Consider the following 25,140-nt stretch of genomic DNA (forward strand, 5'->3'; position numbering starts at 1 on the left):
CCTTCTCTTCTATTTACGTTATGATACTCCCTAGAAAGCACAGACACAGACCAGAACCCCATCTGTATGTTTTCCTAAACTCCAGAATTCATGGGGGAAGAAACCTTATTTCTTAATGAACTGTAGGTATTTAGCACTTTCAATATTTCTACTACTACTAAAAAAAAAATAAGAATTAGAGATGCATTCAGTGTGAGCACTTATTTGGAAATCCTAATAATCACAGAGTATCATTACCGTATAGGAAACAACCAAGCTAACAAATCCAGAAAGCAAGACAGAAAAGCCTGTCACACTATCAGCTTACCACGCTATACAAACCTACACAACCCATAAAAAAAAAAAAGCTTTTTATATGCACATAAAACTCTGTAAGAATGACAACAAACTTGAATAGCTCAAAACTACGCACAAGAAGGAAGCTTTCAGATTGCTTCCTTTTTGAGTTGCAGCTGACAAGATGATTAACTGGAACTTAAATATTTCCCTAAATTTTTTCACCATCCATAGATAAGGTGCCTCATCTGATTGAAAAAGTATGTTTTCTAAATTCCTTTTTTCCATTTTCTTTTACGATAATTTGTATATACTTTAGGGTTTACTTCCTCCTTCATTCCCACAGTCCTGTAGAGAAGTATTTCACATAAAACACCTCCAAAGCAATCACTTTATCTCCTGAACACAGGTGCATGTGTCAAGACAGACACACACCAATTTGGGGCAGTTTCTGACCTCACTTGATTATTTAATTGAGCAATACTAACAAATAACTTTGTTTCATCCCGAGAGGCACGCACACCCGAGATTAATCCTTTATGCTGCGTTCGACCTTATCACAGAGTGGTCTGCAAGGGCCTGAGGGAGCACTGCCGCACCCGAAGGCAGCACTTGATGTGAGAAGGCACCCACCTGCCTCCCTTCCCTGCCCGTACCCACCGCCACGGCGTCTGACCACCGCCCAGAGGCGGGAAACGCCGCGACTCCCCCGCGCCCGGACCTCACCCCTTCCCACCGAGACGCTGCGCCCTTTGCGCCGGGAGCAGAGGGCGTACAGCCCGGGGACAGGCCCGGGTGCCCCGCCGGGAGAGGCCCCCTCGCCCCACACAAGCCCGCTCCGCCTGAGGAGCGTTTCCTTGGCCGGGCCGCTGCAGAGCTCTGGGCACTCTGGCTCTCCGGACGCAGAGGCGCCCGGCTCCTCCTTCCGTAGGGCCTGGCAGCCGCGGGTCGGCACCCCGGGCCTGATTTACCACAGAACGCGGGGGTGCCCTCCGACCACCCGCCCACCTTCGCCGCCGCCGCCCCCAAGCTGGCGGCGACAGCCCCAGGTGCCTGGCCGGGCCCCCCCACCTCACAAACCGGCCGGGGAGCGCCTCGTCCCGGCAAGCCCCCAACCGCCACCCCGAGGCACCTGGCGAGGGAGCGGTGGGGAGGAGGGGGCGGTGGGGAGGAAGGGGCGGCCGCCACGGCCCGGCCCCGCGCCCCGCCCCCTCCCGTGAGGGGAGGTGCTGCCGCTGAGGGGAGGCGGCCCGGGCCGGGTCGGAGGCGGCCCGGGCCGGGTCGGGGGCCGCCCTCCACGCGAACCCCTCGGCGGGGCGGTGCCGTGCCGTGCCGGGCGGGGCGGTGCCGCCCCTCGCGTCAGCCCTGCGCGGCGCGGCGGGGAGGGGACGGGAGCCTCGGCGCTGCCGCGGCGGGAGAGGCACCGGTGGGGCCGGCGGCGGCTCCTCACGGGAACAAAGCGGGGGCGGCGCAGCCCCTCCGGCCCGCTGCGGCGCCACACGGTGAGAGTCGGTGAGGGACGGGGAGGGGGGCGGTGCTTGGCCTCCCCGGGGACCCTCCCGCGCCCCCTGAGGGGCGGCTCGGCGCGGCGGAGGGACCGCAGGCCCAACCCCCCCCTTCCCTCCACCGCCGTGGGGCGGGGTGACAGCCCTGCGCCCCGGACCTGCCCCCCGCCCGCCTCCTTCCCCCCGCCCCGGGATGCACCTCCTGGGGGTGCCGGCCCCGCTCACCCCTTTTCCCGGAGGGCCCGCGGAGGGGTGCGGACCGCCTGCCGCGGGGTCTGCCTGCCTGCGAATCGCTTTTAAAGGGGGGAGTGGGGAAACAGAAATAAATAAAGGAGCTGGTATGGACGCGGAGCCCGAAAGCAGGTAGGTGCGGGGAGGAGCGCCTCGACACGCGTCCGGCGCCCGGGGAGCCGAGCGAGCCGCTTCCGCAGGCCGGCGGCGGGGGCTGAGTGGAGGCGCTCAACTTCGCCCGGAGCCTGGCCTCGCAGCCCCCGAGGGGCAGGACGGGGCTGCGCGGCCGGCCGGGCACCCGCCGTGTCGCCGCGGGAAGCGCTGGGGCAGCGGCCCGGGCCCGGGCTGGGGCTGGGGCTGCCTTGCCGCGCCAAGTACGCGGGCGCGTAGCGGTGGGGACTGCCGAGCTCAACAAGCCATTTTCTCCCCTGCGGAGCAGGCTGATGTGACTTCCCGCAGCATGATAATTTTTAGGGGGCTAGTCGGTGGTGGGATCTTTTTCCCTCCCTTTTTTCAGCGCCTCGTTGCATGCACTTAAGCTGGCTGAAGGCTTGCCTCTGCCTCTGTGGCTGCATACGCAGCACTCGTGTTGTCCTAACGATATGGCAGTAGCACTTCCTGCTGTAAATCACTTCGCGATAGTTTTTGAAGCGCTTCTTAAAGGCGGCACTGTAATGAACCCTCTTGTCAGTGCCTCTGGTAAGCTTAAAACCCTGTGAGCTAGAGGCGCACATCCAGACTGATGTGCGTAATGGGCTGCTGTTACTTTTCACAGAAATGGTAGAAATGTAGTCTGCTATTAGCTTAGTCCTAAATGTAATTCCCCTTGCTGTGCCCTATTGGTGTACGCTCTGTTGTTTTGGACCCAGTTGTAGTTACCTTCACTATCTTCTTGTTGTGAAAAAAGCTAGTTTCAAATAAATGCTCAGAGATACAGGTGTATTAAGCAAGAACTATGAAGAGTAAGCTTTATTATAATGCTATACTGGGGATAGCTCTTCATTCTGGGATAATTTGAGAAAATAGAATCACTGAAGATTAAAATTTATGGGGACTTTAATTTAAAAGCCTGTTAGCATTTGTTATAATATTTTAACTAAATAGATAATATAGATTGCTATTATTTATTGGTATTTTGATGTTTCTTTCATATATTGAAAATATCTACTGAATTAGTCTAGAGATCTCTTATTTTGCTCTTTGTATGAACATCTTCATATAAAATAGTCTTGCTGACTCTTTTTCCAGCTTATTAATGCCTTTTTCCCTCAAAAAATTTCAGAGCACAGTCAGAAGAGGAATGGATGTAACATGATATCCTTGGAGTGCTCAAAACACACAAATTCTGCAAGGATTTGTTTTTTGGTTAAATAATACAAAGAAAATGGATGAATCAGCTTTGCTGGATCTGTTGGAGTGTCCTGTTTGCTTAGAACGCCTTGATGCTTCCGCAAAAGTCTTGCCTTGCCAACACACGTTTTGTAAACGCTGTCTGCTGGGCATTGTGAGCTCTCGAAATGAGCTTCGATGCCCAGAGTGCAGGACTTTAGTGGACTGCAGCGTTGACGAACTTCCCAGTAATATTCTGCTTGTTAGACTACTGGATGGCATCAAACAGAGGCCTCGAAAACCCGGCACTGGTGGGACTGGTAGCACAAATGCTTTAAGGGTCCCCCTCAACACTGTAGCTAATTGCGGATCAAAGGACCTGCAGAGCTCCCAAGTTGGACAGCAGCAAAGGGTGCAAGCACGAAGCCCTCCTGTTAGGGTAAGTACTATGGCACTATGTGATGGCAGTATTTTGTTGCAATCGTATCTTTTCCTGCACTGTTGCAAAACGGTTGATGGCCTCTGCTTCAGGATAAGGGCAGTCAGATAGTAAATCTGGGAAAATACAGTATTTTTGAGAACTGTTGTTGATTTCTAGCAAAACACATCAGTGTTCTTATCAATATAGGTTTAACTGTTATGTAAATACCAGTAACGATACTTCCCTATTAAAACTCTCAGTTGTTGAGGTAAAGAGAAGAAAAGCATCTCAAATACTAAAAGGAAGTCAAATAAAACAAGATAATTTATGTGGAAAGCTCAAGTAATTGTTAAGGGTAAATATCTTGTGAAGAACGTTTGGAATTTTTCTTGGTTTGTCAACTGCAAGATTAGAGATTTTATTTTGGCTCTTGCGCTTTCTGTAATAATTCCAACTATTGGTAAATTTCCTATGAGTTAGATATAATGAATGTTAAACATGAGCAGGGAAGTTATGTTCTCGTTGAAGTCAATGAAGGTTTTGCCATTGGCTTCTAAGGAGCTACATTTTTACTTCTCTTCCTTTAAAAAGAAATCTTTGAATTACTGTGGTCTGTCAGTCCTCACCCCTCCTTTAATTAGTTTTTCCTCAAGGTATTTTTTCTAAGTGATTTGGAAAATCTATGTACTGTGATGGGAAGACATTGCCTTCTGTCTGTATTCTTGTTCCTTCCTAGGATCTCTGCAACCTGTAGACTCTGTCATACCTTATAATCAAGACTCAGTAGCCTAATTTATGATTATCCATTCTAGAGCCTGTATTGGGAAATATAATTTTATGAGATGACTGACCTTGCTCTGTTTTATGTAATGACAAGGCAGAACAGCTTCTCTGAAAGGTCTTGCTGCTCACTTTGTGATGCTTGCGTATTCAGAGTTCCGCATTTGGAGTTTCTGAACGGTTTAGGTAGTTTCCTTCTTGTGAAGTTTATTTTATTTTTAAGAAATGTCTTAAGGAGTTCCAAGGAGAGGGCTTAAACATGTATTTGGCAGGACTAGTCTTTATTTTAAAGCATAGCTGAATGATTTAGTTGACTTACCCAATGAAAGAAGCCTTACACTGATTTGTCCTCAGTTGTACTTACATGATTGGAATCTCTCTAAAACATCTCAGATACACCTCTTAAGGTTGCATGAGGATTTAAAATACAGGTGTCCTTCCATTAGATTGTATTGTTTTCTCTGCTTGGTAGAGACTCTCATTAGGTTCTTTACTTTAGAATACAAAAATAATAATTATCATGCCACTTCCTGTTAGTGAGCTTTGTTCTGTATATAGATTAATTGGTAAGGCAGAAGAGAAGGTGATGTGTTTTGGTCTTTTGTTGTTTGGTTGGGTTTTTTTTTCTTTCAGAAGGTAAACCTTAAAAAATACTGCAAAGAAGCTTCAGCAGTATCAAAACCAGTCTGGTCTTCTCCAGAACCTTAAGGTGTTTACCATGATACCTTGTATTTGCAAAAGCTCTTCAACTTAAAACAAAGGAAAATACCCATATAACTTGTTTATATATTTTTGTGTTGACCTTTGTAAATAACTGTGTATTTTCGGAGACTGCTTCTCCGCCAAAAAGGCTTCCGGTGCAGCAGTGTACTGCATATTTGAATGACTGCACTTCAGAGTTTCTCAAAGTCTTATTAGAAAAAATAACTTGAATATGGAATATTCTCTCTCTTTTTTTTTTTAATGTTCTGTAATATCCTGTTGTGCAACATTTGCATTTCCAGATGTTGCACAGAGTAGAAAGTGATAACATATGGAATGTTGCTTCAATTTATTAGTTATGCTGTACCATGTGCCATTAAAATTGTGACCATGTGCATTCCTCATACAATTAACTGATACTTAGTGTATATTAGTGACAGATCTCAACATTTTACAGTAAGTCTGAATACATCTTTGTTTCTGGGGTTTCACAGGCATTCTTGTGTCTTCTTTCCTTTGGGAGACAGGGAAAAATGATCTTCTCATCTTTTGTCCACTTTGTCCAGAGCCTTTTTTACTAGGAAGGCAGTAGTTTTAAGAGCACAAGCCAACTCTGAGGGATAAGAAGGGGGAGATAAGAAGAACTTTTCCTTTTTCTATATGAAGTGTTTTTTAAAAAAAAGTCAAAAGTTTTAAAAAAAAGTCCAAAATGCCAATTTAATAGACAGTGTTGAAGTAAATGTCCTATTTGTTTTGTTAACTATAACATCAAGATGGTTGCAAATACAGTTCCGCTCTGGGAACTGGAGAGGAAAATCTGTTTCTAGATGAGTGGCAGAGTCAGATTTCCTAAACTAATTTTGCTGAAGGGGAACTAGTAAATGAAAGTTGCTGTTATGTTAAATGAAGTGAACGTGGATGAAGGCTGTCAAGTCATAAACATTCTGCTTGTACCCTGAAGTAATACTAAGCTCATAAATGGCCTTTCAGAGGATGCCATAATTTTTAGAAAAGGTTAATACAGCATGTACTGCAGCGTGATTTCCTGAACTGTGTCAATGACTATGGAGCTGCCAGCCCTGTTATTGCACAGTACTATGTATATTGCATTCTCTGTATGGATGTGGTGACATAAGGCAATAAACAAACAAATGGTTCCTTGAGTCTTAAAACTAATGAAGCTGGGTGGGTGGTGGGGATTAACAAATCTTGTGCCTTGTATCTCCCCCGCTGCAATAACCCTGTTTCTTTCTGTAACCTCTATAATCTTTCACCGCTGTAACAACTGCAATTTTTCCCTGCAAGTTCTTAACCTCTTTCTGTTCCCTGCTATTTTGATGCATAAAGCCTTCTGCGCCTTTCCCTGGGTACCGGTTGGGCGAAGGCAGTGTACTGCTGTACCTGATGGAAAACTTTGTTTGCTGACTGCCCAGCTCTTCTGTTCTGAGCAGCCAGCTTGCCTGGGAGAACAAATAATAGTTACATTCATGCTGCAGCTTCCTCTCTGGTGTGGATCCTAATTCAATGCTTTTCTCTTTTTTTTAAAGTTAAAACCTTCATCTAGGTTGACAGCTTGGAAGAGCTTTAAGAACTGCAGCCTTCTGTTGAACCTGCTTGCGACTGGTCATCAGGAGCAAGTTATTGAGGGCTGTTGAGGGACTGCATGATCACATGAGCCTTGTTTCCTTCAAAAGAGCATATGAAAATTTTAGGGTACTTAATTTCAAATTTATGCTCATGTTATTCATCTTGTCATTTTCACAAAGTATGTCAAACAGGTATTATCTTAAGTTCCTTATGGTAGTTTTACAAGGGTATGCTTACTGCAGGAGTCTTAATTGTAGCTGTGTGCATGAGTTGAAAGATGTTGAAGACCTGTTCTAATTTCTCTACTAGAGGATAGATTTAAGATAATACACTTTGAACTTTTCCTGTGAATTTGTATGTGCCTAAGACATACCAGTTCTCCTGCTAGTTTCTTCGTAGTGCAAGTGTCTGAAGTTAGGGCTGTCTTCTCAGCAGAACCTAGAGCAGAGTTGTCTAGGTAGTCTGAAATCTCATCACTGTTGAAAATATTTTTCAATAATGTTTTCAGCTGTTCTCTGGACCAAGTGTAGGCAGGAAGAGATAAGCGAAGGATTCAAATGATCTCCCTTTTCAAAAGAAAAGCATGAATAGCTCAAAAGTTGGCCGTGCCTAATAGAGTTGATGCTTATGCTGAATAAGTATTGATGGTGTCATTTGAGTATATTATACTCTATGTCAGTAGGAAATCTTACCGAGAAATATTACTGTGCAGACAATGGGAAAGTCCTAAAGCTTTTCCCTTTTTTCTTGTTTTTATTCTGGAAAGCTGATAGAGACCTCTGGGGATATCACTTGTGGTGAAGTCTTCATTAAATGAGAGGGTAAAGGAACATTACAGGCTACTAGAAGATGCTCCTTTAGGTGTTAAAGGGGGCTTTCTCACTGCATCGTAAATTCTTGCTCTGTGCATTCCTAAAACTTTGTTTTTCTATTGAGAACTACTAACATCTGAGATGAGGAGGAAAGAAAAACCCACAAACAGGAGGTTGTTCCGTGAGTTTCTGCTAATGCTCAGCTGTGTTGCATTGTAGTGTAAACCCATACATCCATTCTCATGCTTGTGCAACACACGAAAGTAACAGTAAAATTTTAAATTCCCACATCCATACTGCTGCAGCAGCGGTCATTTGTGATCCAGTAGGCTTGTCTGGGAACTGCTGAAGCAGCTTTAATGCCAAAAAGGAAAACAAATGGAGCCAGGTTCTCTTCCCCCAGCCGTGGTGGTTGAGCTTGGCATACAACTTGGGGCAGTAGGGACGATGGGCCACCTTCTGGTCTGTGAGGACTTAAGCAGGTCAGGCTTCTCTGTGTGTTGGACTCAATGCATGATGTTAGCAATCAGTTTTCTTTTATCCTAACCACTCTGGAGGAGAGACCTCAGAGTGGCAGCTTGCACAGTTTGACTATTTAGCAGCATTCAAAAACCTGATAGGAGCTGAAACAAGTGCTGCTGTTGTAGCCACAGCACTCACTAGCCTTCTGAGATCCTGGCAGAACTTAGTTGTCAAACGAAACTTCTTGCATAAGAAAACTTCTAATGATTAGAAAACAACAATGGGACTGAAAATGTGCGTTCATAGATCAATAACTTTATTAAAGGATTGAAAATAAATATGGGGATTGCCAAGCATAGCAGCAGGTGTAGATTGGAACACGTTTAAATTGTCTCTGAACAAGAGTTAGCAGACTAAAACAGTACACAGAAATGTCATATCAGTAAACATCTGCTGGTCAGGTATTCTTAGAAGGGGCTCACATTGTGATAATAGATCAGATAGTAAAGTATGCCACTTTGGGGAAAAAGTGGTTGTAGAAATATGCAAGAAACAGTGGCTAATGCAGTTATTTTCATGATTGGTATTTGTGGTGGTAGTCTGGAGAGTCATTACTTGATGATACCTGATTTTGAGGATTGTGTTTGTACAAATTTGTACAAAATCTGCTCTCCCCCTCATTAAAAAAAAAAGAAACAAAAGTGTATTTTACTGTTCTCTGTGTAGTTTTAATTATGCATTCCTGCATTTATTCCATCCTGTAAAAGTAAGGAGTGTCGAGGTGCAACTTTAACATGTAAAATATCTTAATTTGAGAATGTGGAGATAGATGCCTATTTATATTCTGGAGTGATCATTAGAAAACATTTTGGGAAGTCTCTAAATCATGTATGCACACTTTTGTTCCCTCTCACGCTTTCTGAAATACCAGATTCGGCTTTTACATTTACATTTACAATTGCTTGTACAATTTCAATTACTTCTTTGTAACACTTTTGTATCCTACATTAAGCTAGAGAAAATTTGATGGAGATTGTAAATATAAAAGGAAAATAGACTGTCTCTCATGGTGTTAATGTGTTTCCCCTCAGAGATAAGTAATTAAGTAAAGAAAGGGAGGATAAGCAAAAGGAAGAATTGTCTCAGTATCCAAAGGCATCAGGCTGGGATTGGGAGCTTCCGGGCTCAGTTCCTGGCTCTGCCACAGACATCCTTTATGACCTTGCACAGAGTCGTTCAAAGCTCTTTGTGCCTCTGTTTCCCATCTGCAGATATGACTGATAGTACTTCCTTTGTTTGACTCGCTATTTAAACTGTATAGTCTCTAGGGCAGAGATTGACTTTTTTATTTTGGATGTATCTATAGGGTGTTTTACAATGGGTCCACAGTCTCAGTTGAGGTCAGTAGGTACTGCTGTTCACTCTTTAAATTATTGACTTCCACATTACTGGAGAGCTGTTCATAATCCATTTCCTGTACCAAAGATGGTCCAGTCCCTAGTGTTACATTGTTAAAAGGATTTCATTTTGTTTGTATGTTTAATAGGGAATCACATAAATACCTCAGTAAGGAAAAGCCAGACACTTAAAAAAATCTGTGGAAGGTGGTGTTCCATTCTTCAGCTAGAGAAATCTGCATCCGACTAGCACAGTGGTGTGTAGATTTGAGTGTGTTTTGAAAATAATAAAAAGAGAATATTTAATGTGAATGGTGTTGGTAGTACAGAAATATTTAATTCCATACTTTGAACCTTGATAGCAATCTTTAACCTGCCAGCTAACATTAATCTGCTTGATACTAGCTGTGAAACTAGTGTAATCCCTTTATTTAGAAAATAATTAGGTTTTGAAGTAAGTTGATTTATAAACTAAAAAACAAATCCACAGTATTTAAATGTGATACTTAAATCCCTTTTTATGTTGTTTCCGATACCCTTTTATTTGTGTATTAGTGGAAGATACTGTTGTATGAATGCTTTGTTTTCAGGTGGAAGAGGGGGGCTGTCTTTATTTACCTTCATTTTCCAATTTAATATTCCTCCATTTCTGTAGATTTGTTTAAAAATGCCTACCTGAAATAAAATGGTGTCTTTTTTTCCTCCACTTTAACTTGGCCAGTGAGTTACAGGTTATTGCTCTACTCAAAAAAGCTTTGATCATTCAGAAAATTTAAACTTCTGCACAAAAAGGAAGTCTAAAGCCCTTACTTTTAATGGTCTTGTGAAGGGGAGCAGGTTTTTTTTAAGAGAATAAAAATCTTGTAATTTTTCTCTTATTACCACAGAAATCAAATACCAATAAAATTGCTTTACATAGGTGGTCCAGGGTCTGGTTAGAACAGTCAGTCAGTAGTGCTATTGCTGTGTTTCTGTATGCATAATGTCTGGCTTTCTGCAATGGGTACCTCTTGTTTAGTGGCTTAATAGACATCCTGTACGGTAGGAAGAGCTGAAGGGGCTGATTGGGATGGGATCAGCTAGAAATCCTTCTCCTCCCCTCTCCTTTACCTGAGTGAAATGGTTTTCACATGGTACTTGCTCTTCTTACCCCTGTGTTTAGTGCATGGATCGGAACTGCGGAAAACAGCAAGCCTGAAACTGCAGCTGTGATAATAAAACTGGAAACTTGTTATGTGCAATTGTTTGTCTTTCTTTCGGTGGACTTCCCCTTGCAGTGCATTTGGCCTTCTCCTTATGACATGCTTAACACCTTCCTTGGTCTTTTCTTTGGCTCCATCATTGTCCTTTATTCAAACGTTCTCTTGCCTCTGATCTTAGTGTACTACTTCCAAGAAAAAGAAAACATATCTTTTTCTTCCCTCTTGTGTCCAGTTTGTCCTTGTCTGTGTCAGACATAGGGAATATAAAATAAGCAATAAGAAAGAAAATGTTCTGTTGAAGTATCTGGATGACAGACACACTTGTGGTATTTATGACTAAATCTGCTAAATGAATGAAGAGCATAAAGTTTAGGTTAATGTTACTGTATTGTGTAGCTTCCTTTGGTTTGAAAGTTTCTTTTTTTTTTTCTTCTTTAAATCTTTGCCTATATGCACACCCTAGTGTGGGCAAGCATGTGTCTCAGTAGTTAAAGCTGAAATATCATCTGGTCAGCCCTGTTCATACACATACCTACCTTGTTATGTTTTTCCTTGTTTTCCTTGCGTGCACAAGGAAAAAAAAGCGTGCATCTGTTACGTCTCAATTCCTGTCAGATGTCTCTTTGTTAGTAGACAGAAAAACTCATCTCAGAAAATCAGCAGTGGATTTTTGGGTCAGTTGCACTAGATCAGCTTCTTTGCTTTTCCTTTCACATCACCAAATGAGAATCTTTTCGGAGAGCAGCTTTTTTTGGACTGTGTCGTGGTTTAGCCCCAGCCAGCAGCTAAGCCCCATGCAGACGCTCACTCACTCCCCCCCGGTGGGATGGGGGAGAGAATCAGAACAGCAAAAGTAAGAAAACTCGTGGGTTGAGATAAGAACAGTTTAATAATTGGAACAAAATAATAATAATAATAATAATGAATTGTAATGAGAAGGAAAACAATGAGAGAGGAACAAAACCCAAGGGAGGGAAAAAAAGGGGAAAAAAATTATAATAATAATTAAAAAAAAAAATTATACAACCGCTCACCACCTGCCGACCGATGCCCAGCCAGTCCCTGAGCAGCGATCGCTACCCCCCGGCCAACTCCCCCAATTTATTTACTGGGCATGACATCATATGGTATGGAATAGCCCTTTGGTCAGTTTGGATCAACTACCCTGGCTGTGCCCCCTCCCATTTCTTGGGCACCTGGCAGAGCATGGGGAGCTGAGGAAAAGAAAAAAAAAAAGTCCTTGACCAGTGTAAACACTGCTTAGCAACAGCCAAAACATCAGCGTGTTATTAATATTATTCTCATACTAAAAATCCAAAGCACAGCACTATACCAGCTACCAGGAAGAAAATTAACTCTCTCCCAGCCGAAACCAGGACAGACTGAGAATGGCTGCTTTGAGGTGAGCTGGATTAATTTTGGGAAGAGGGTGCCCCTGAGGTGGGAGAATTGTGCATCCAAGTGCTCTTTTCTGCATTTCTTATCTTTCCTGGGTGTAGAAGGGGAGATGGCAGCACTGTCCTCTGTTTGATCGTCAGACTACACAGTGGGGCTAGTCCTAGTTAGAGCCCTGCTGTACTGACAGTGCCTGAATAACTGCTTTCATTTATTCTCATCCTGTAGGTATTGCCAGGGCTGCCATGCAGTTTGGGCACAAAGCCCCTAGCTGGTCTTGGTCAGCACAGAGGCAAACAGCTAAGTCTGTTTTCTCTTCTGCATGCTCTTAAATGTCAGGAAATCGTCGGGGCTCAGGAAGGTGCTCTGGAGATAAGGACAATCACTCCAAAGAGAGAAACTGAGTCCAGTATTTGCAATTCTTTGACATAGGATGCTTATATGCATATCTTTAAAATGTCAGTCAGTGTTTTCTGGGAACATACAGGTTTGGATTCTCCTGTTGAGGGGAAAATGAAACACAGAAGTCAAACTCAACTCTTCATGTTTCTTTTATAGACACTGTTGCCAAAATGTCTCAGAATGGGAGCCTGCTAGGTACATGAAAATCAACTCTGTGTGGTGCATGTGAGCAATCCACCACAGAAATCATTTATCCCTGTACCCTTAGAAGCTTAGGACTGTGACACTCATTTGACACTTGTTGTGGCACTCAAGCATGTGATTTGTTATCCAAAGTTAAGTTTTTGCAGCATAAGGGTATGAACACCTGAGAATTTTAAGTAATATAATTTCTTGTGTAGATCTTTGTTCCTGTCTTATTTGGCCCTTGATTAATTCCCCGCCACCACCACCTATAGTATAAGCACTTAAACTCTCAAGCATAAAAAAACAGAACCTGCAAGAGTGTGTCTGATCTCCTAAAAATGAGAACCAGATTCTCTTGTGCACGTGCATGTGCCTTGTTGCTCTCGCACAGTAATTTTGTTTGAAATGGTTCTGATGCGGTCAACCTTCCACATATAATTTTTAAAATATGGTGTAAATTTGTGTGGATTTTTTTTTTTTTAATTGAACTAAAACCTCTGGTCTGGTGCTTAACTGTTCTTTCTGTCTTCCAAGTTGGCATGATTCTTCAGAGTCGAATACAGATTGTCCATTTTTATTTTCTGTAAACGTGCAAAGTATAATTTTACAGTTTCTAGCTGGGAAGTATGCTGTTAATCATAAATGCATTTTGATCAAAGGTAAGCATTTCAGTGTTGCTTAAAAATTAATACAGATATCATTCTCCTCCTCTCTGAAGCAAAGGAGTGCTGCCAGGGTTGCACAGAAGATAAACCAGGCATCAGAGAGTGTCCTGTTGGACTTCATAACACCTGAAGCACTCCTTAGTCTTTAGCGTTCCTTTGTTAATAAAACTGATTTTGTTTTATGGCATTAGTGTTGCAGTAAGATGAGGTAACTCTGCTCTCCTTTTTATAAAGGAAAGATGTGCATATTACCTTTCTCTACTTCCTCTTCTCAACACCTAAACTTTCAAAATATACATGTACATTAAAAGCTTTTTAAAGAACTGAAGCACTGTTTTATCTTGTGTGAACCACAATTTTACAAGACAAGCTTTTGAAAAGCTCTGGTTAAAGTCAAAAGTACTCACTCCTACCAGACTTTCAAGCTGCTGAACTCAAGAAAAGGAATGTAGTCTTACTTGCACAGAGGGGTGAGAGGATCAATACTGAATAATTTGAAACAAGTCTCTTCAATTATTCTTTATTAGCATGCTATCCTAATTCTTTAGGTTATAGTCTGTGTTTTATTTATATTAAAAATTGGGGAAGAATGAGGCACTTCTGGCTGATTAAAAACTGCTAAGATGAAAAGTATTCAGAGATAATCAGATGACGATCTGAGTTGGCATATATAGGGCATAGCTGTTCTAGAAGCTTATTTTAAACAAATCTAGTAAAGATGAATTCAGTGTGCTGTGGTAATGTGCCTCTGAGTAAAGATTAAGCTTTTATTCTGAAGCTGAGAGCTTGCTACAAGAAAATCAACATCTCATGGACCTTCACTTGTTTGTGTATGCCAGTGCCCTACTATCTCACATGGTCGTCTTTTTCATGAGCTAGATAAAGATCTGAGAGGAGACTCTTAAATCTTATCCACACTAACAGAGTTAAGCCATTTTCAAAACCTGTTTATTTTAACACAGTTTTAAATCCACAGCCTTATTAAGTTAACAAGCCTTCAGCCTTGCCACCAGGTTCTGTAATCCTCTTAGATCTTTGGTCTAAGCAGGGCAGGGATAGTCAATAAGTAGATGAATAGATAATCTTTCAGAAGACGTATAGGTCTTCCAGAAATAAGTGTTGATATCTACACTGGGTTTTGAAAGGTTGAGAAATGCAGATCTGACCTTCCATTGAGTATAAGACACACTACCACAGTAGCTACAACTTGAGGAAAAAGTTGAAAGGATTATCACTTTGTTTTGTTGCGGGGGGAGGGGAATAAAGGATTTTTTTTTAAAATGCATTAATTCCTGGTTTACAGCCCAATAAAATTAGGTTACATTTTAAATATAGAATGAGGTAAATAAAAATAACAGTTTGTTTCTTTGCCATTGTGCATATGCAGATTAAAAGCTTCTTTGTGGTTGTTTCACAAGCTATCTTTGAAAATCTTTCAGGCAGTCAGTAGTCTGTGGACCAGAATTTAAAAAACATTAATGCAGATAATGTGGTATTGGCCACCACTGCAGTCTGTGTATTACTTCTGTTCAGTTTTGGCTATTCTAGCCCTGTTGAACTTAAGCTGTGTCTGTCTCCTGAGCAGAGCTCCTGAGGTAGTGGAACTGGAGGAAGGAAAACAAAAAACAGTTTATAGTGGAAGAATTCAGCCTAACATGAGGATCCCTGCCAGACATGTTCATGCAGCACCAGAGTAGGAGCAGAGGAAGTGGATGTCGGGTGCGAGCCAGGCCCAGGGGATGCCAAAGGTGACCTTGTGTTTGGAGAGGGCGGCAGAAGAGCTGAGCACACAGCGAGTATGCGGCATGAAAGCAATCACTCATCTTGTTGAAAGGATGGGAGAAGGCCTCTAGGAGGGGATAACTGAAAAGCAGAGAAACTTCAATACTGATGGGTGATAAAGACCCAAAAGGTCAAGTAATAAGGGAGCAGAGGGATAGTGAATTATGTTGAAAGAAGACAAACTATGGTAGTAGATTTGGAACACAGCAATAGACAGATTGGATAAAAAATGACGGAGGAGGAAATTGGATTGAGCAAATGACTCTCTGCTCACTGGAATTGAATTGGGAGACCTGGTGAGGAGGACATGCTGGAGGAACAAGTTGAGGAGGTAGCTTGATGTTTGAGAAAGGTTTTGGAGAGCATCAAAATAGAAAAGTTGATACGGAGGAGTTGGCTAGACAAGAGATGAGAACAAGAATTAGGTGTGTTGACTCACATGCCATCTATTTTCCTCCAGTATGTGTGTATTTCCATTTTAAAATACTGTGTATTTGATTTATCATTGTTTATTTTGAACTAGTGTGTCATGTACTATGTGATGTTTAGAATATTTCTGTTCCAAAATGGTTGAAGAACTTCCTATTCAGGACTGTGAGGATTATTTCTGGCATATCTCTCAAGCATTTTGAGATTCTTCACAGGATTCTAAAACTGTCAATTTTATTACTAATAAACTATTCTCATAGTTCTTCTAGAACCAATAAAGCTACAAATTTAAATCTTCCATTCAGTGAACTCAGAAAGAATATAGGAAAAGGTGGGCCAGTGTCCTAGGAATTGCTTGGAAATAGGAAAAGATTGTCAAAGAAGGAATAATAAAAAAAAAAAGAGCATTTGTGACTATTCTGATTTGGTAGCATTTTCTTTCACCTTGCTTCCATGTTTCCTCAGTCTTTTGTGTAGTCCTTCAGTTAGTATTAGCTGAAAATAAGGGTGTAAGCATCCTACCGGCATTACAGAGCATGGCTACATACCTACAATCTTACATACCATTCTTTTGAATTTTGTCATGACAGATCAGAAGAATGAATTTTGTGGGGCAGGTTCTCCAAGCAAAATAACGGAGTATTTTCAGTATCTTTTCAGTCTCTTGGAGCAGCCCACCTTTCGTAATACGGTTAAAAGGAGAACTATCTTTCTAGAACTATGTTTTCACATAATACATTATTTTTGTTCAGTAAGGAGGATTTGTGTTTATCTTTACTTTTGCTAATAAGTGGAATTGGTTTTTTAGTGGAGAAATAGAATAGCTAGTGGGCTGTTTCTGGAAACAGATTCCTAAAGCAGTTTACAATTTCAAGAAATGTTTATCTTCTCATACTGAAACCTCTGAACCCAGAAAGAAACGTAAGGGTCAATAAAAGCTTATTTCCAACTTCAGCTCCTATTGTGGGTATATGCTGTTTAGTCAGGAAATCATACTTTTTCATATATTCGATTCAGAATTTTGTTGCTTGCAACAGGGAGCTGATGTCATTTTATGCTTCCCTATTTGTTATTTTACTAGCTCCCTACTTTTAAAAGGAACAGCATAAAAGAGGTCAAACTTTATTTTAAATGGCATAGAAGAGGAACTGGTTATTCTACACACTCTGTACAAAGGTTATGTGGTTTTATTCCTTTAAAAATAATAAAATATTAAATACTATGTCTGATGCAGTTAAATAGGAAATATTCATAATTGCATACCTAGCGATTTGATAGGGAGACTTTTTTTTTTAGTGTAATACTCTTGTTTCAAATTTTCTGAGTTTGCACTAAAGGAATCCAAGAAAAAAGGGGGTATGAGTTAAAACAGCACAACTGTCAGGAAGTGTTTGTGCCCTTTTTTTCCTGCAGCACTCACAGAATTTTACATGCAAACTCAAATGCCATTTTAAAAACATTCGCTGAGTAAAATTTTATGTAACGTGGCATCTTTAGTCCTTTCAGAGCTTTTGAAATGCCCGCAATGTACATGCAGTTAGGCTATACCACACAATTCCTTATTTTTTGATGATGGGAGTTACGAGAGTTAATAGATTGGTTGATGAAGTTTATGCCCTTGCTTGTTGGGTTTTGTAGGCTGTGGTTGTCTGAGTGGGTGTGTATTTTTGTCTGGAGTGTACTGCTTAGTTCACAAATAAAGAGTTTAGATTAGAAATGCTTAAAAAAGAAATAAAAATACTTTAGAGCCAATTTTGTACTTGCAGTAATGGAAGGGTATGGATTTATAATATTCAGAGACACAGTCCTCAGAAGAAATCCATGTGTGTGAAATCTTTCATCTACTTACAAGGGGATTTCAGTGCAGCTTCACTTAGATATAGTCAGATTGAAAACCAGTTGCACATAGCCAGATTGAAGTTCAAGGTAGTTTATCTGAATCAAACAGAAGCACTAACTTAGTCGTTGTAATCAGACAAGTCTTACAGCTTGAAAAATCTTGTAGCCCAGTATGCAGTAACCACAGCATATTCGATGGCTGGGCTTGGTTAGTCTCGCCTAGAGTAAATGGAAAGCAAAGTATTCCAAATCGTGTGTTTCAAGCAAATGTTAAATAATTGCCTCCAGGAATTCATAAGTTTTGTTTGTGTAAGATACCTTATGATGTTGGAGAAATCCTCTTCATGCTTAAACATATAACCACACCCTCAGATCTGGACGTTGGCTGCAGTCTCGTTTAGGAAATCATGGCACGCTCTCTTCTAACTGCTATTTACAATGTAAGGTTAGGACCCCACATCTGCCTAGAAACAGTGTCTAATTCTTGGGGAGTCAAATACCTCTGGTTCTCAAAGCTAGAACATTAGTAAGAATTTGTAAGATTTCAGATAAGCCAAAATCAATTTACGCACTAATTTTCTAGGTTTGAATGTATGAATGTGTTTAAAACCTCAGATTCACATTCTTTCTGCGTCTTTCATTTTGGGGAAAGAGGTAGAGTCAATGAAACTTTTGGTAGAGTGTGGCTTTCTGACTTAGGGAATACCCATTGCTTTGTACAAAGGCACCAAACTCGGCACCAAACAGAATTCAAATGGCAGGGCTTTGTCAGCACCACAGAGCTCTGGTTGTGGGTGCAGACTACAATTACTGAAGTCTTGGCTGAACATACCATTAGATGCCAAACTATGCTTTGTTTTTGGAGAAGGTAGTTGATTTTTATTAGGATAAATGAAACTGAATGTCTTAGTAGCGGTACTCAGTGGATGAAATAGCATTTGATTTGTGCTGTGTTTGGGAAAAAAAAAATTCTTTTTGCAGATTTCTTTCTTCTGTTCAGCACATTAAGTTTAATGGAAGAAATCTGTCCAAAGTGGTCTTATGTAAACACTCACTGTGTTTATATTTTTCAAGGTCTTGTAGCTACAGAAATAAAATTGCAGTTTTGAACTTTGCTATTAAAATATACATTGGAAAATATTCTGTTGGAGTACAGAAGAGTGTTAATGGCTTCCATGAATACAGATCTGGTAAAAATCAACAAGTGCAGTAGATATCCTTCATTAGAGGGACACTGGTCTTAGTGTTCCTGTGGGTAGCTGAAGCAATAGAAGCTGCTGCTAAAGGCACTGATCAGCATAATAAATCTGGAACAGGGGAGACTACCCGATGAGGACTGATAAACTGACCATAAATGTTGGAGCTGGGTCATTGGTTAGTGCCTGAAGAAAAATGGATTTTCTGAGAGAGGGTTAAAAAGAAGGAAAAAAAGAAGCAGAGCTGTGCATGAACCATCAAGGCAACAGACAACACTCTAGAGGGCACAGGGCTTGCTGGTAGCACTAACAATTGGAAAGTGTGTGGGTGCTGTTTCTTGGTCATGTTATTTTTGGAGAATCATGATTTTATGAATGTTCTTGGTAAATACTATTTTGAATTATCATTTTGTCTTTCTAATGGAGGTAAGTCAGCAAGGACCTGCGAATGTTGGCTATCCATTCAGATCAAGAGGTAACAAATACTTTGTATTTTATCTCTTTGGTCTTTATTTGTCTTTGCACACAACGTTTTCAAAAGACACTGGAAAAAATAGCATTGGCTACAGAAGTCCCATGTTTTTTCTGTTTTGTCATTTTGTCAGTATGCATTAAATCTGCCTTAAGTGAATCACCTTAATTAAGGTAATTCAGCCTTTGGTTCAGTATTTAACATACTGTGAAGACTGGTACTGGTGATCGTAGTGGCTTAATCATGTAGACTTTTGTCCCCCTTTCTAAAACTGAAGTTGTTCCACTCTGTGAAAATGAAATATCCACTGGAAAAAGGATTAAAACCCAACTTCCCACATCCCAGGAGAGTGCTTGGGTCATTGGGCCAGAGAATTGTTTTGCCGTCCCCTTCAATGCTGTAATAGAGGTTAAGGGGAATCCATGCCGAGACATCTGTGGTTTGGCGGTTGGATCTCATGTCATGTTGGATCATGTATTGCAGGTACTAATGACACTTTTTATGGAAATAGCACCTTTTTGTTTTTTTCTTAATCTCCTTGTTTGTGTCCCCAGTCAATTATTTGGTGAGATAAAATATTTCTGATTGTATATTTTGTCTAGAAAGCACAAAATTTAAGTATGATTTGAAGTGTGGTTTTCCTCTATTTTTTGACTATCAGATGGGGAACATAACATTTGTTGTTTGTGTTGGCTTAGGTGTGATATTTCTCTTCTCATTTTCCTCTGTAACATAAAGATGAGATTAATTTAGGAGAAAGTAGTTCGTTTCTGACTTCTGTTTTTAATGAGAAAATAGTCTCTCTTGGGATAAACTTTCAGATGTTGGAGCATTATTGTTTTGAAAGAAACTAATATTTATCAAAGCATAAATTAAGTTTTTTTCACAAGTTAAATTGCTTTTAAAAACAGCTTTAAAAGCATACATAACTTTTAATATTACATTTCAGGTTAGCTGGATCTCTATGATCTTGTGGGGATTATATGTCTGCTATTGAATTTGAAGAAAAAATAACAAAAATAGTAATTTCAGTGTAGTGTTACTCCCTTAAAAATAATAATAACCAGCAAATTGCATTGAGATGTATGTGGACTTCAGTTGTTCATATGACCTTGCACATTGTATCTAGCCTTTCACTTTTTCTGATTCAATATTCTTCTCTTAATAAGAAATTAGTGTCAGGTATGTTCTTTCTAGGTGATAGAAAAAATTATTAAATTTTGTGTGCTTTATGTTACAGCACAAAGTGTTTGAAAGCCTGAGTAGTGAATCTGTATTTAAAAAGAATCACTGAGCAGTGTAATATGCCTTTGTTTCCTTTTTTAAAAAATCAAAATAGAACCACAGTCTTCTACCTCCAAGGGGAGAGAACAACTGAGGCCGTACAAATGTAGTATTATTGAGAATTACAAGTACATACTCATATTATGGCTCTAGGTGAAGACTAACTGTTCGACTTGACGCATGCAGATGAGGGCATAAAAGTGACTGTAATGTGCTATATAAAATGTTGGCACTAGAAAGCTGAACTGCTGGTGCATAGAAATCATCCCTTTGTTCTCTTTCCACATTCTTCATTTACTCTGTGCAATATTTCAAATAAAAAGCAAAACTGGGATTTTTATGGGTGTATTTTACTGTTTGCCTTTTTAAAATAAAACTACTTTTTTATGTATCGCTTCATTTTTTTTATTTATGTAAATTACTTTAATGTATTGCTTGAGTTTTTTTTTAATCTCTTGTATTCAAGGTGCTTCAGTGATGATTGTCTTATCATAGCTATAACAATTCTTAAACTCATAGCTTTGTTGCAATTTGCATTGGTGTCAACCACGTAATATGATTTTGAATTTAGAAATGTGGTCACCCAGCAGAGTGTGCACAGAAAGGGCTGCTGGGGCGGCTTGGCACTCTCTGGTCTAATCTACTCAGGAATAATTAGTACAAGCATTACGGATAGTTCCAGCCAAGCAGCATTAACACCAAGTTTCTAAGAAACCTCTTGCATCTAGTTTTGTTTCATTAGTATTGGCAGTGATAGAAGCAGAGGAGTGTGCTGCCAAAGTTATTACCAGTCTATGACCCGGCCTGTTCTTGGCTGAGGGTGGAACCCAAAACACTGGTGTCTAGCTTACATCAGTACTCTCCTTTAGATGTTGCTTAGAGCAAAGGTGGCAAAATTAGGAGAAATTCTTACTGTAAGTGATGTTTGGCTGGAAGCTTCTCTGAAGTGAATCATCCTCGAATGGACGAGACCGTTAAATGCTGAGCCTATCCACCAGCATTTTCCTGTGTGTGCTTTTAGTGTTCAGGTTTTTCAGTTTGTAACGATAACATGGCAATGAAATGTGCCACCAAGGCATATCAAAACTGCTGTGACTGTCAAAAACTAAACGTAGCCTCTAGCACTTTAACAGTAAAAGTAAGCTGTTCATCTATCTCTTAATCTTAATCTGAGAAATAACTGTTAATAAGAAGTAGAGTCTTTGTGAGTATAGATTAATAGTAATAGATTTAATGATAAAGTTTGTTAATGGAAGCCTTGCCCCACACTTGCTCGTGTTGAAATTCAGTGTGCTTTCCATGACACTTACTGGTGAGAGATCTTAATTGAAATGTTACTTTCTGAAACTAATTTTAGGCACGTTTTTTGCAGCAGGCAGATGTTTATCCCACATGCTCTTCTGCAGAAACCTGTTGTTGCAGTCAGGTGGGTGACATCAAATTTGGCTCTCTGACCCAATTGTGTTTATATTCTTATGGTCTTTTGCTAGACTGACAAAAACTTGGCTGTTAAGATTAAGCTGCAATACTGCAGCTTTGATCACATAGCTGAGCTTTGGTTTAGGTTTCCCAATGACTGGTATTCCAAAAGGGACCCACTGCAGGTAGCCCATAGGTAGCACTGATGAGCAGCACGTGTCTGAAATCCTGCCTCTCCACAGCTGAGTGAGCTAATTCTGAATTATAGAGGACTATTTCACTGGTATTCACAGTTTGAAATGCTCTCCTAGACTTAAATGGTTATGTTGATGATTCATTCAAAAGTTATTTTTTCTTTAAAAACAAAAAACTCCCCCCAAAATAGGGCAGTCACTTAACAGCAAAAAAAGCTACCCAGTATTTCAGTGACTCGAATACTTCCCAAAATACATGGATCTTTTATTCTCAGTTTGTGGAGCTGTAGACTCTTCTGCTCCTGCTTCTGGACAGTGGACACTGTCCACCCCCCTGCAGGCTGAGGAGCTGTAAGGCGTCTCCACCTTCTTGTTCATCTCATGCCAGAAAAAGAAAATTGATTGACTCAGTTGCAAAAGGTCAGTGGAAAATGAACAGGGAGTAAGGCAGCTGCCAGGGCTGGTACGTGTCTCTGATTCAAGACGACCTGATACATTAGTATTACTTGATAACAAATGCCTCCAAATCAGCATGAGGGATGCTCCTTAATTTCTCAAAGGCAAAATTGAAGTTTGCTTTAATGCTCAATGTGGTGAGTGTAGTAAGTGCTGCTGGTGGCAATATGCTAAAATTCTGATATAATACAGTTGAAATAGATACAAGGTAATAAAAAGCTAAAAAGCATGAAACAGCCACAACTAAAGATCATCTGTAGACTGAGTACTGCATTGTAGGTCAGATATTATTAAATCACTTGTATGTTAAGCAGGTCTTCACTCACAGTGAGAAAAGTATTTTTGTTGCGTTTTTAAAGTTTTGGGTTTTTGTTTGTATCTTTTTTGCTTCTTAAAAGCGAAATCTCAGTGATTTTAGAAGGCACAGTTTTAAGAAAACAAATTTTAGATGAATGCGTGACGGTACTTAGATTAATCTGGATTTCCCAAATGAAAATCAGTCTATTTGATTAACTGAAATAGAAGGTGGAAGGGAAAGAGGTGTCAGCATGCTGACTGGGTGAACAAGAGTCGCCTCTAGGCACCTTACCATCTTAGTTTTTTAAAATAACTTACATTTGCTTTCAGATACTGTGTATTCAACAGTAATTTTTAGTTTCAATATTCAAAATGGACTTAAAGCCTATTTTACTATAAACCTTTTAAAAATTAATACTGGATAATATAAAATAATGTGAGAGTAAATATTCATTGGCAAAGAAGACATTCTACGCTACTATTCAGCCTCCTTACAAATTATGTGGGGGAGAAGTTCCTTGTAAAAGAAAACCTGATGTGTCAGACACTTAGAGAGCTTAGGATTCCAAGCTACTGTAGAAATTGCTTCTTTTAGTAATATTTCTGACTTGGGAATTATTTGGGAAATTACTGGGACACGAGCTATGAGCTATTCTGTAGTTCCTGCCCCTCAATTATTCTGGGTTGTGGCAGTGATTGACTATGCATATTGCTGCCTTCATCTTGCATGGAATGGTCTCATTTATAAATGAATATGTAGATGAAGGACCCTGGAACAATAGGTTGAATTGTAGTCTTAAGTGGTATAAATAAGGAAAGAGCCACCAGATCCATCAAGATTTCAGGTCTATGTTACATCTTAACACATAACCTAAACATGGCTCTTAAAAATGTATGACTAGAGTAGTAGGAGGAAAGTATTACATATTAATTTCTGCAGTGGCAAAATAAATACTTGTTGTTTTCTGTAAGTGTGTAAACAAAGATACTGAAAATTAGTTTCAGTGTACACGTTCTGTACACAACTGTTGAAAAGGCACAATAAGATATTATGAAATAAGAATTTTTATTTTCTTATTAGTGTTTCACTTGGTGGATAAACTTATGGCAATTTATATTTCTTTATAAAAGAGGTGATGCAAGTATTCCTAGGTTGTTGTGCAGAAGAGGGACAAGAAATAATCTTTCATTAGTTTCACCTAAGACTATATCTGCATTTTAATAATCACCATTTTTTCCTGGTGGTTTTTTTTTCTTGCCGTTGGATTCTCCATTTGAGTCTGAGCCCTTAGTAGAAAGATTATATTATGATACCAAAATACTTTATAAAATATATTTAATGAATTGGATTGCCATTTAGATCCTGTTTCCAGCAGATGGGGAGATGAGGCCCGTAATTCTCAACAAGTACATTTGAATTGGAACAAAGAGAGTTAGATTGAATCTGATTCACAAGACTCTGTCTCCCATAATCAAGATGCATTTTACATACCACTCGTTTGGTTTTTAACTTTCCTTCTCTGCTAAACTTCCTTATCAGAGTAGTTTATCTTACTGTCCATTGCAATAAGTATAGCAAGCTGTGAAAATAACATGTTGTTTTCAGAGGTATGATTGAAGCCCGTTATTTCCTTTCAAACAAATAATAGGTTGTACTAGAAAGTTGTTTTCATTTCAGTGTGTGTGTGAAGGTGGAGGCAGAGCAACACTATCAATATACTCCGATATTCAGTAGTCAGTGTCTTCATACATTCATAAATACTGGCATATTTATGTGTTCAGCCAATGTTATATATACAGTGTACCTCTTAATACATTATCTGTCCTGTACGCTTGTATTTCCTACCGTATTGGCAGTTTTCTTCCATGCTTTGTTTCTACATACGTGTAGGGACCTTTCTAGTGCTACACATTGTGGTCGGGACCTTTATGTGGTGCTTTTTTCTTGCGTTCTTTCACTGTTTGAGAAAGCACTATAGATGAATCACCGTCTCCAGTGTACTTTTTGCTGTGGTAAGCTCAAGTACACGTATTGAATAAATGTGGTTTATTTTTGGAGGAAATCATGAAATGTTATGTCATGACATTAGATAGTTTGAGCTGTTTATTGAAAAAAATTGCATTTTTTATTTCATGGGCAAATGAAAAGAGAAATATTGAGCAAAGGTAATCTCTGTCCAATGCTATATCCAACAAACTATTTCAGGGTGGTTGTATAACTTAGTTCTGTTTATTCACAGCTAAGGTTATTACTTCTTTTTTGGTTTCTATTTATCAGGTTTTTTTTCCTTTGCTGATGGACTCATACTTTTGAAAAGAAAGGCAAACTAAACATATTACTTTGGTGAAAAAGAGTCAACTCCAACTGAATTTGCTGAATGAGATGACCTTGTATCACAGCTCTAGAGTGAATCTAACAG

At 40.1% G+C, this 25,140-nt stretch overlaps 1 protein-coding gene across 2 annotated transcripts in view; it reads left to right on the forward strand.

Annotated features, from left to right (window-relative positions):
- Nucleotides 1-1,601: 1,601 nt before the first annotated feature.
- The window catches only part of SH3RF1 (SH3 domain containing ring finger 1), a 96,223-nt gene continuing 72,684 nt past the window's right edge, over nucleotides 1,602-25,140 (forward strand). The window contains exons 1-2 of one of the 2 annotated variants that reach the window (XM_072862733.1): nucleotides 1,602-1,778; nucleotides 3,295-3,780. In XM_072862733.1, coding sequence (XP_072718834.1) covers nucleotides 3,397-3,780 — 384 coding nt within the window. In that variant the 5' untranslated portion in view covers nucleotides 1,602-1,778; nucleotides 3,295-3,396. Of the gene's footprint in view, nucleotides 1,779-1,870; nucleotides 2,145-3,294; nucleotides 3,781-25,140 lie in introns of those variants that run through there. The other variant, XM_072862734.1, reaches the window with a different exon arrangement.

Source organism: Ciconia boyciana, chromosome 5 (genome assembly GCF_034638445.1).
Source record: "Ciconia boyciana chromosome 5, ASM3463844v1, whole genome shotgun sequence".
In the NCBI taxonomy this organism is placed as follows: domain Eukaryota; kingdom Metazoa; phylum Chordata; class Aves; order Ciconiiformes; family Ciconiidae; genus Ciconia; species Ciconia boyciana.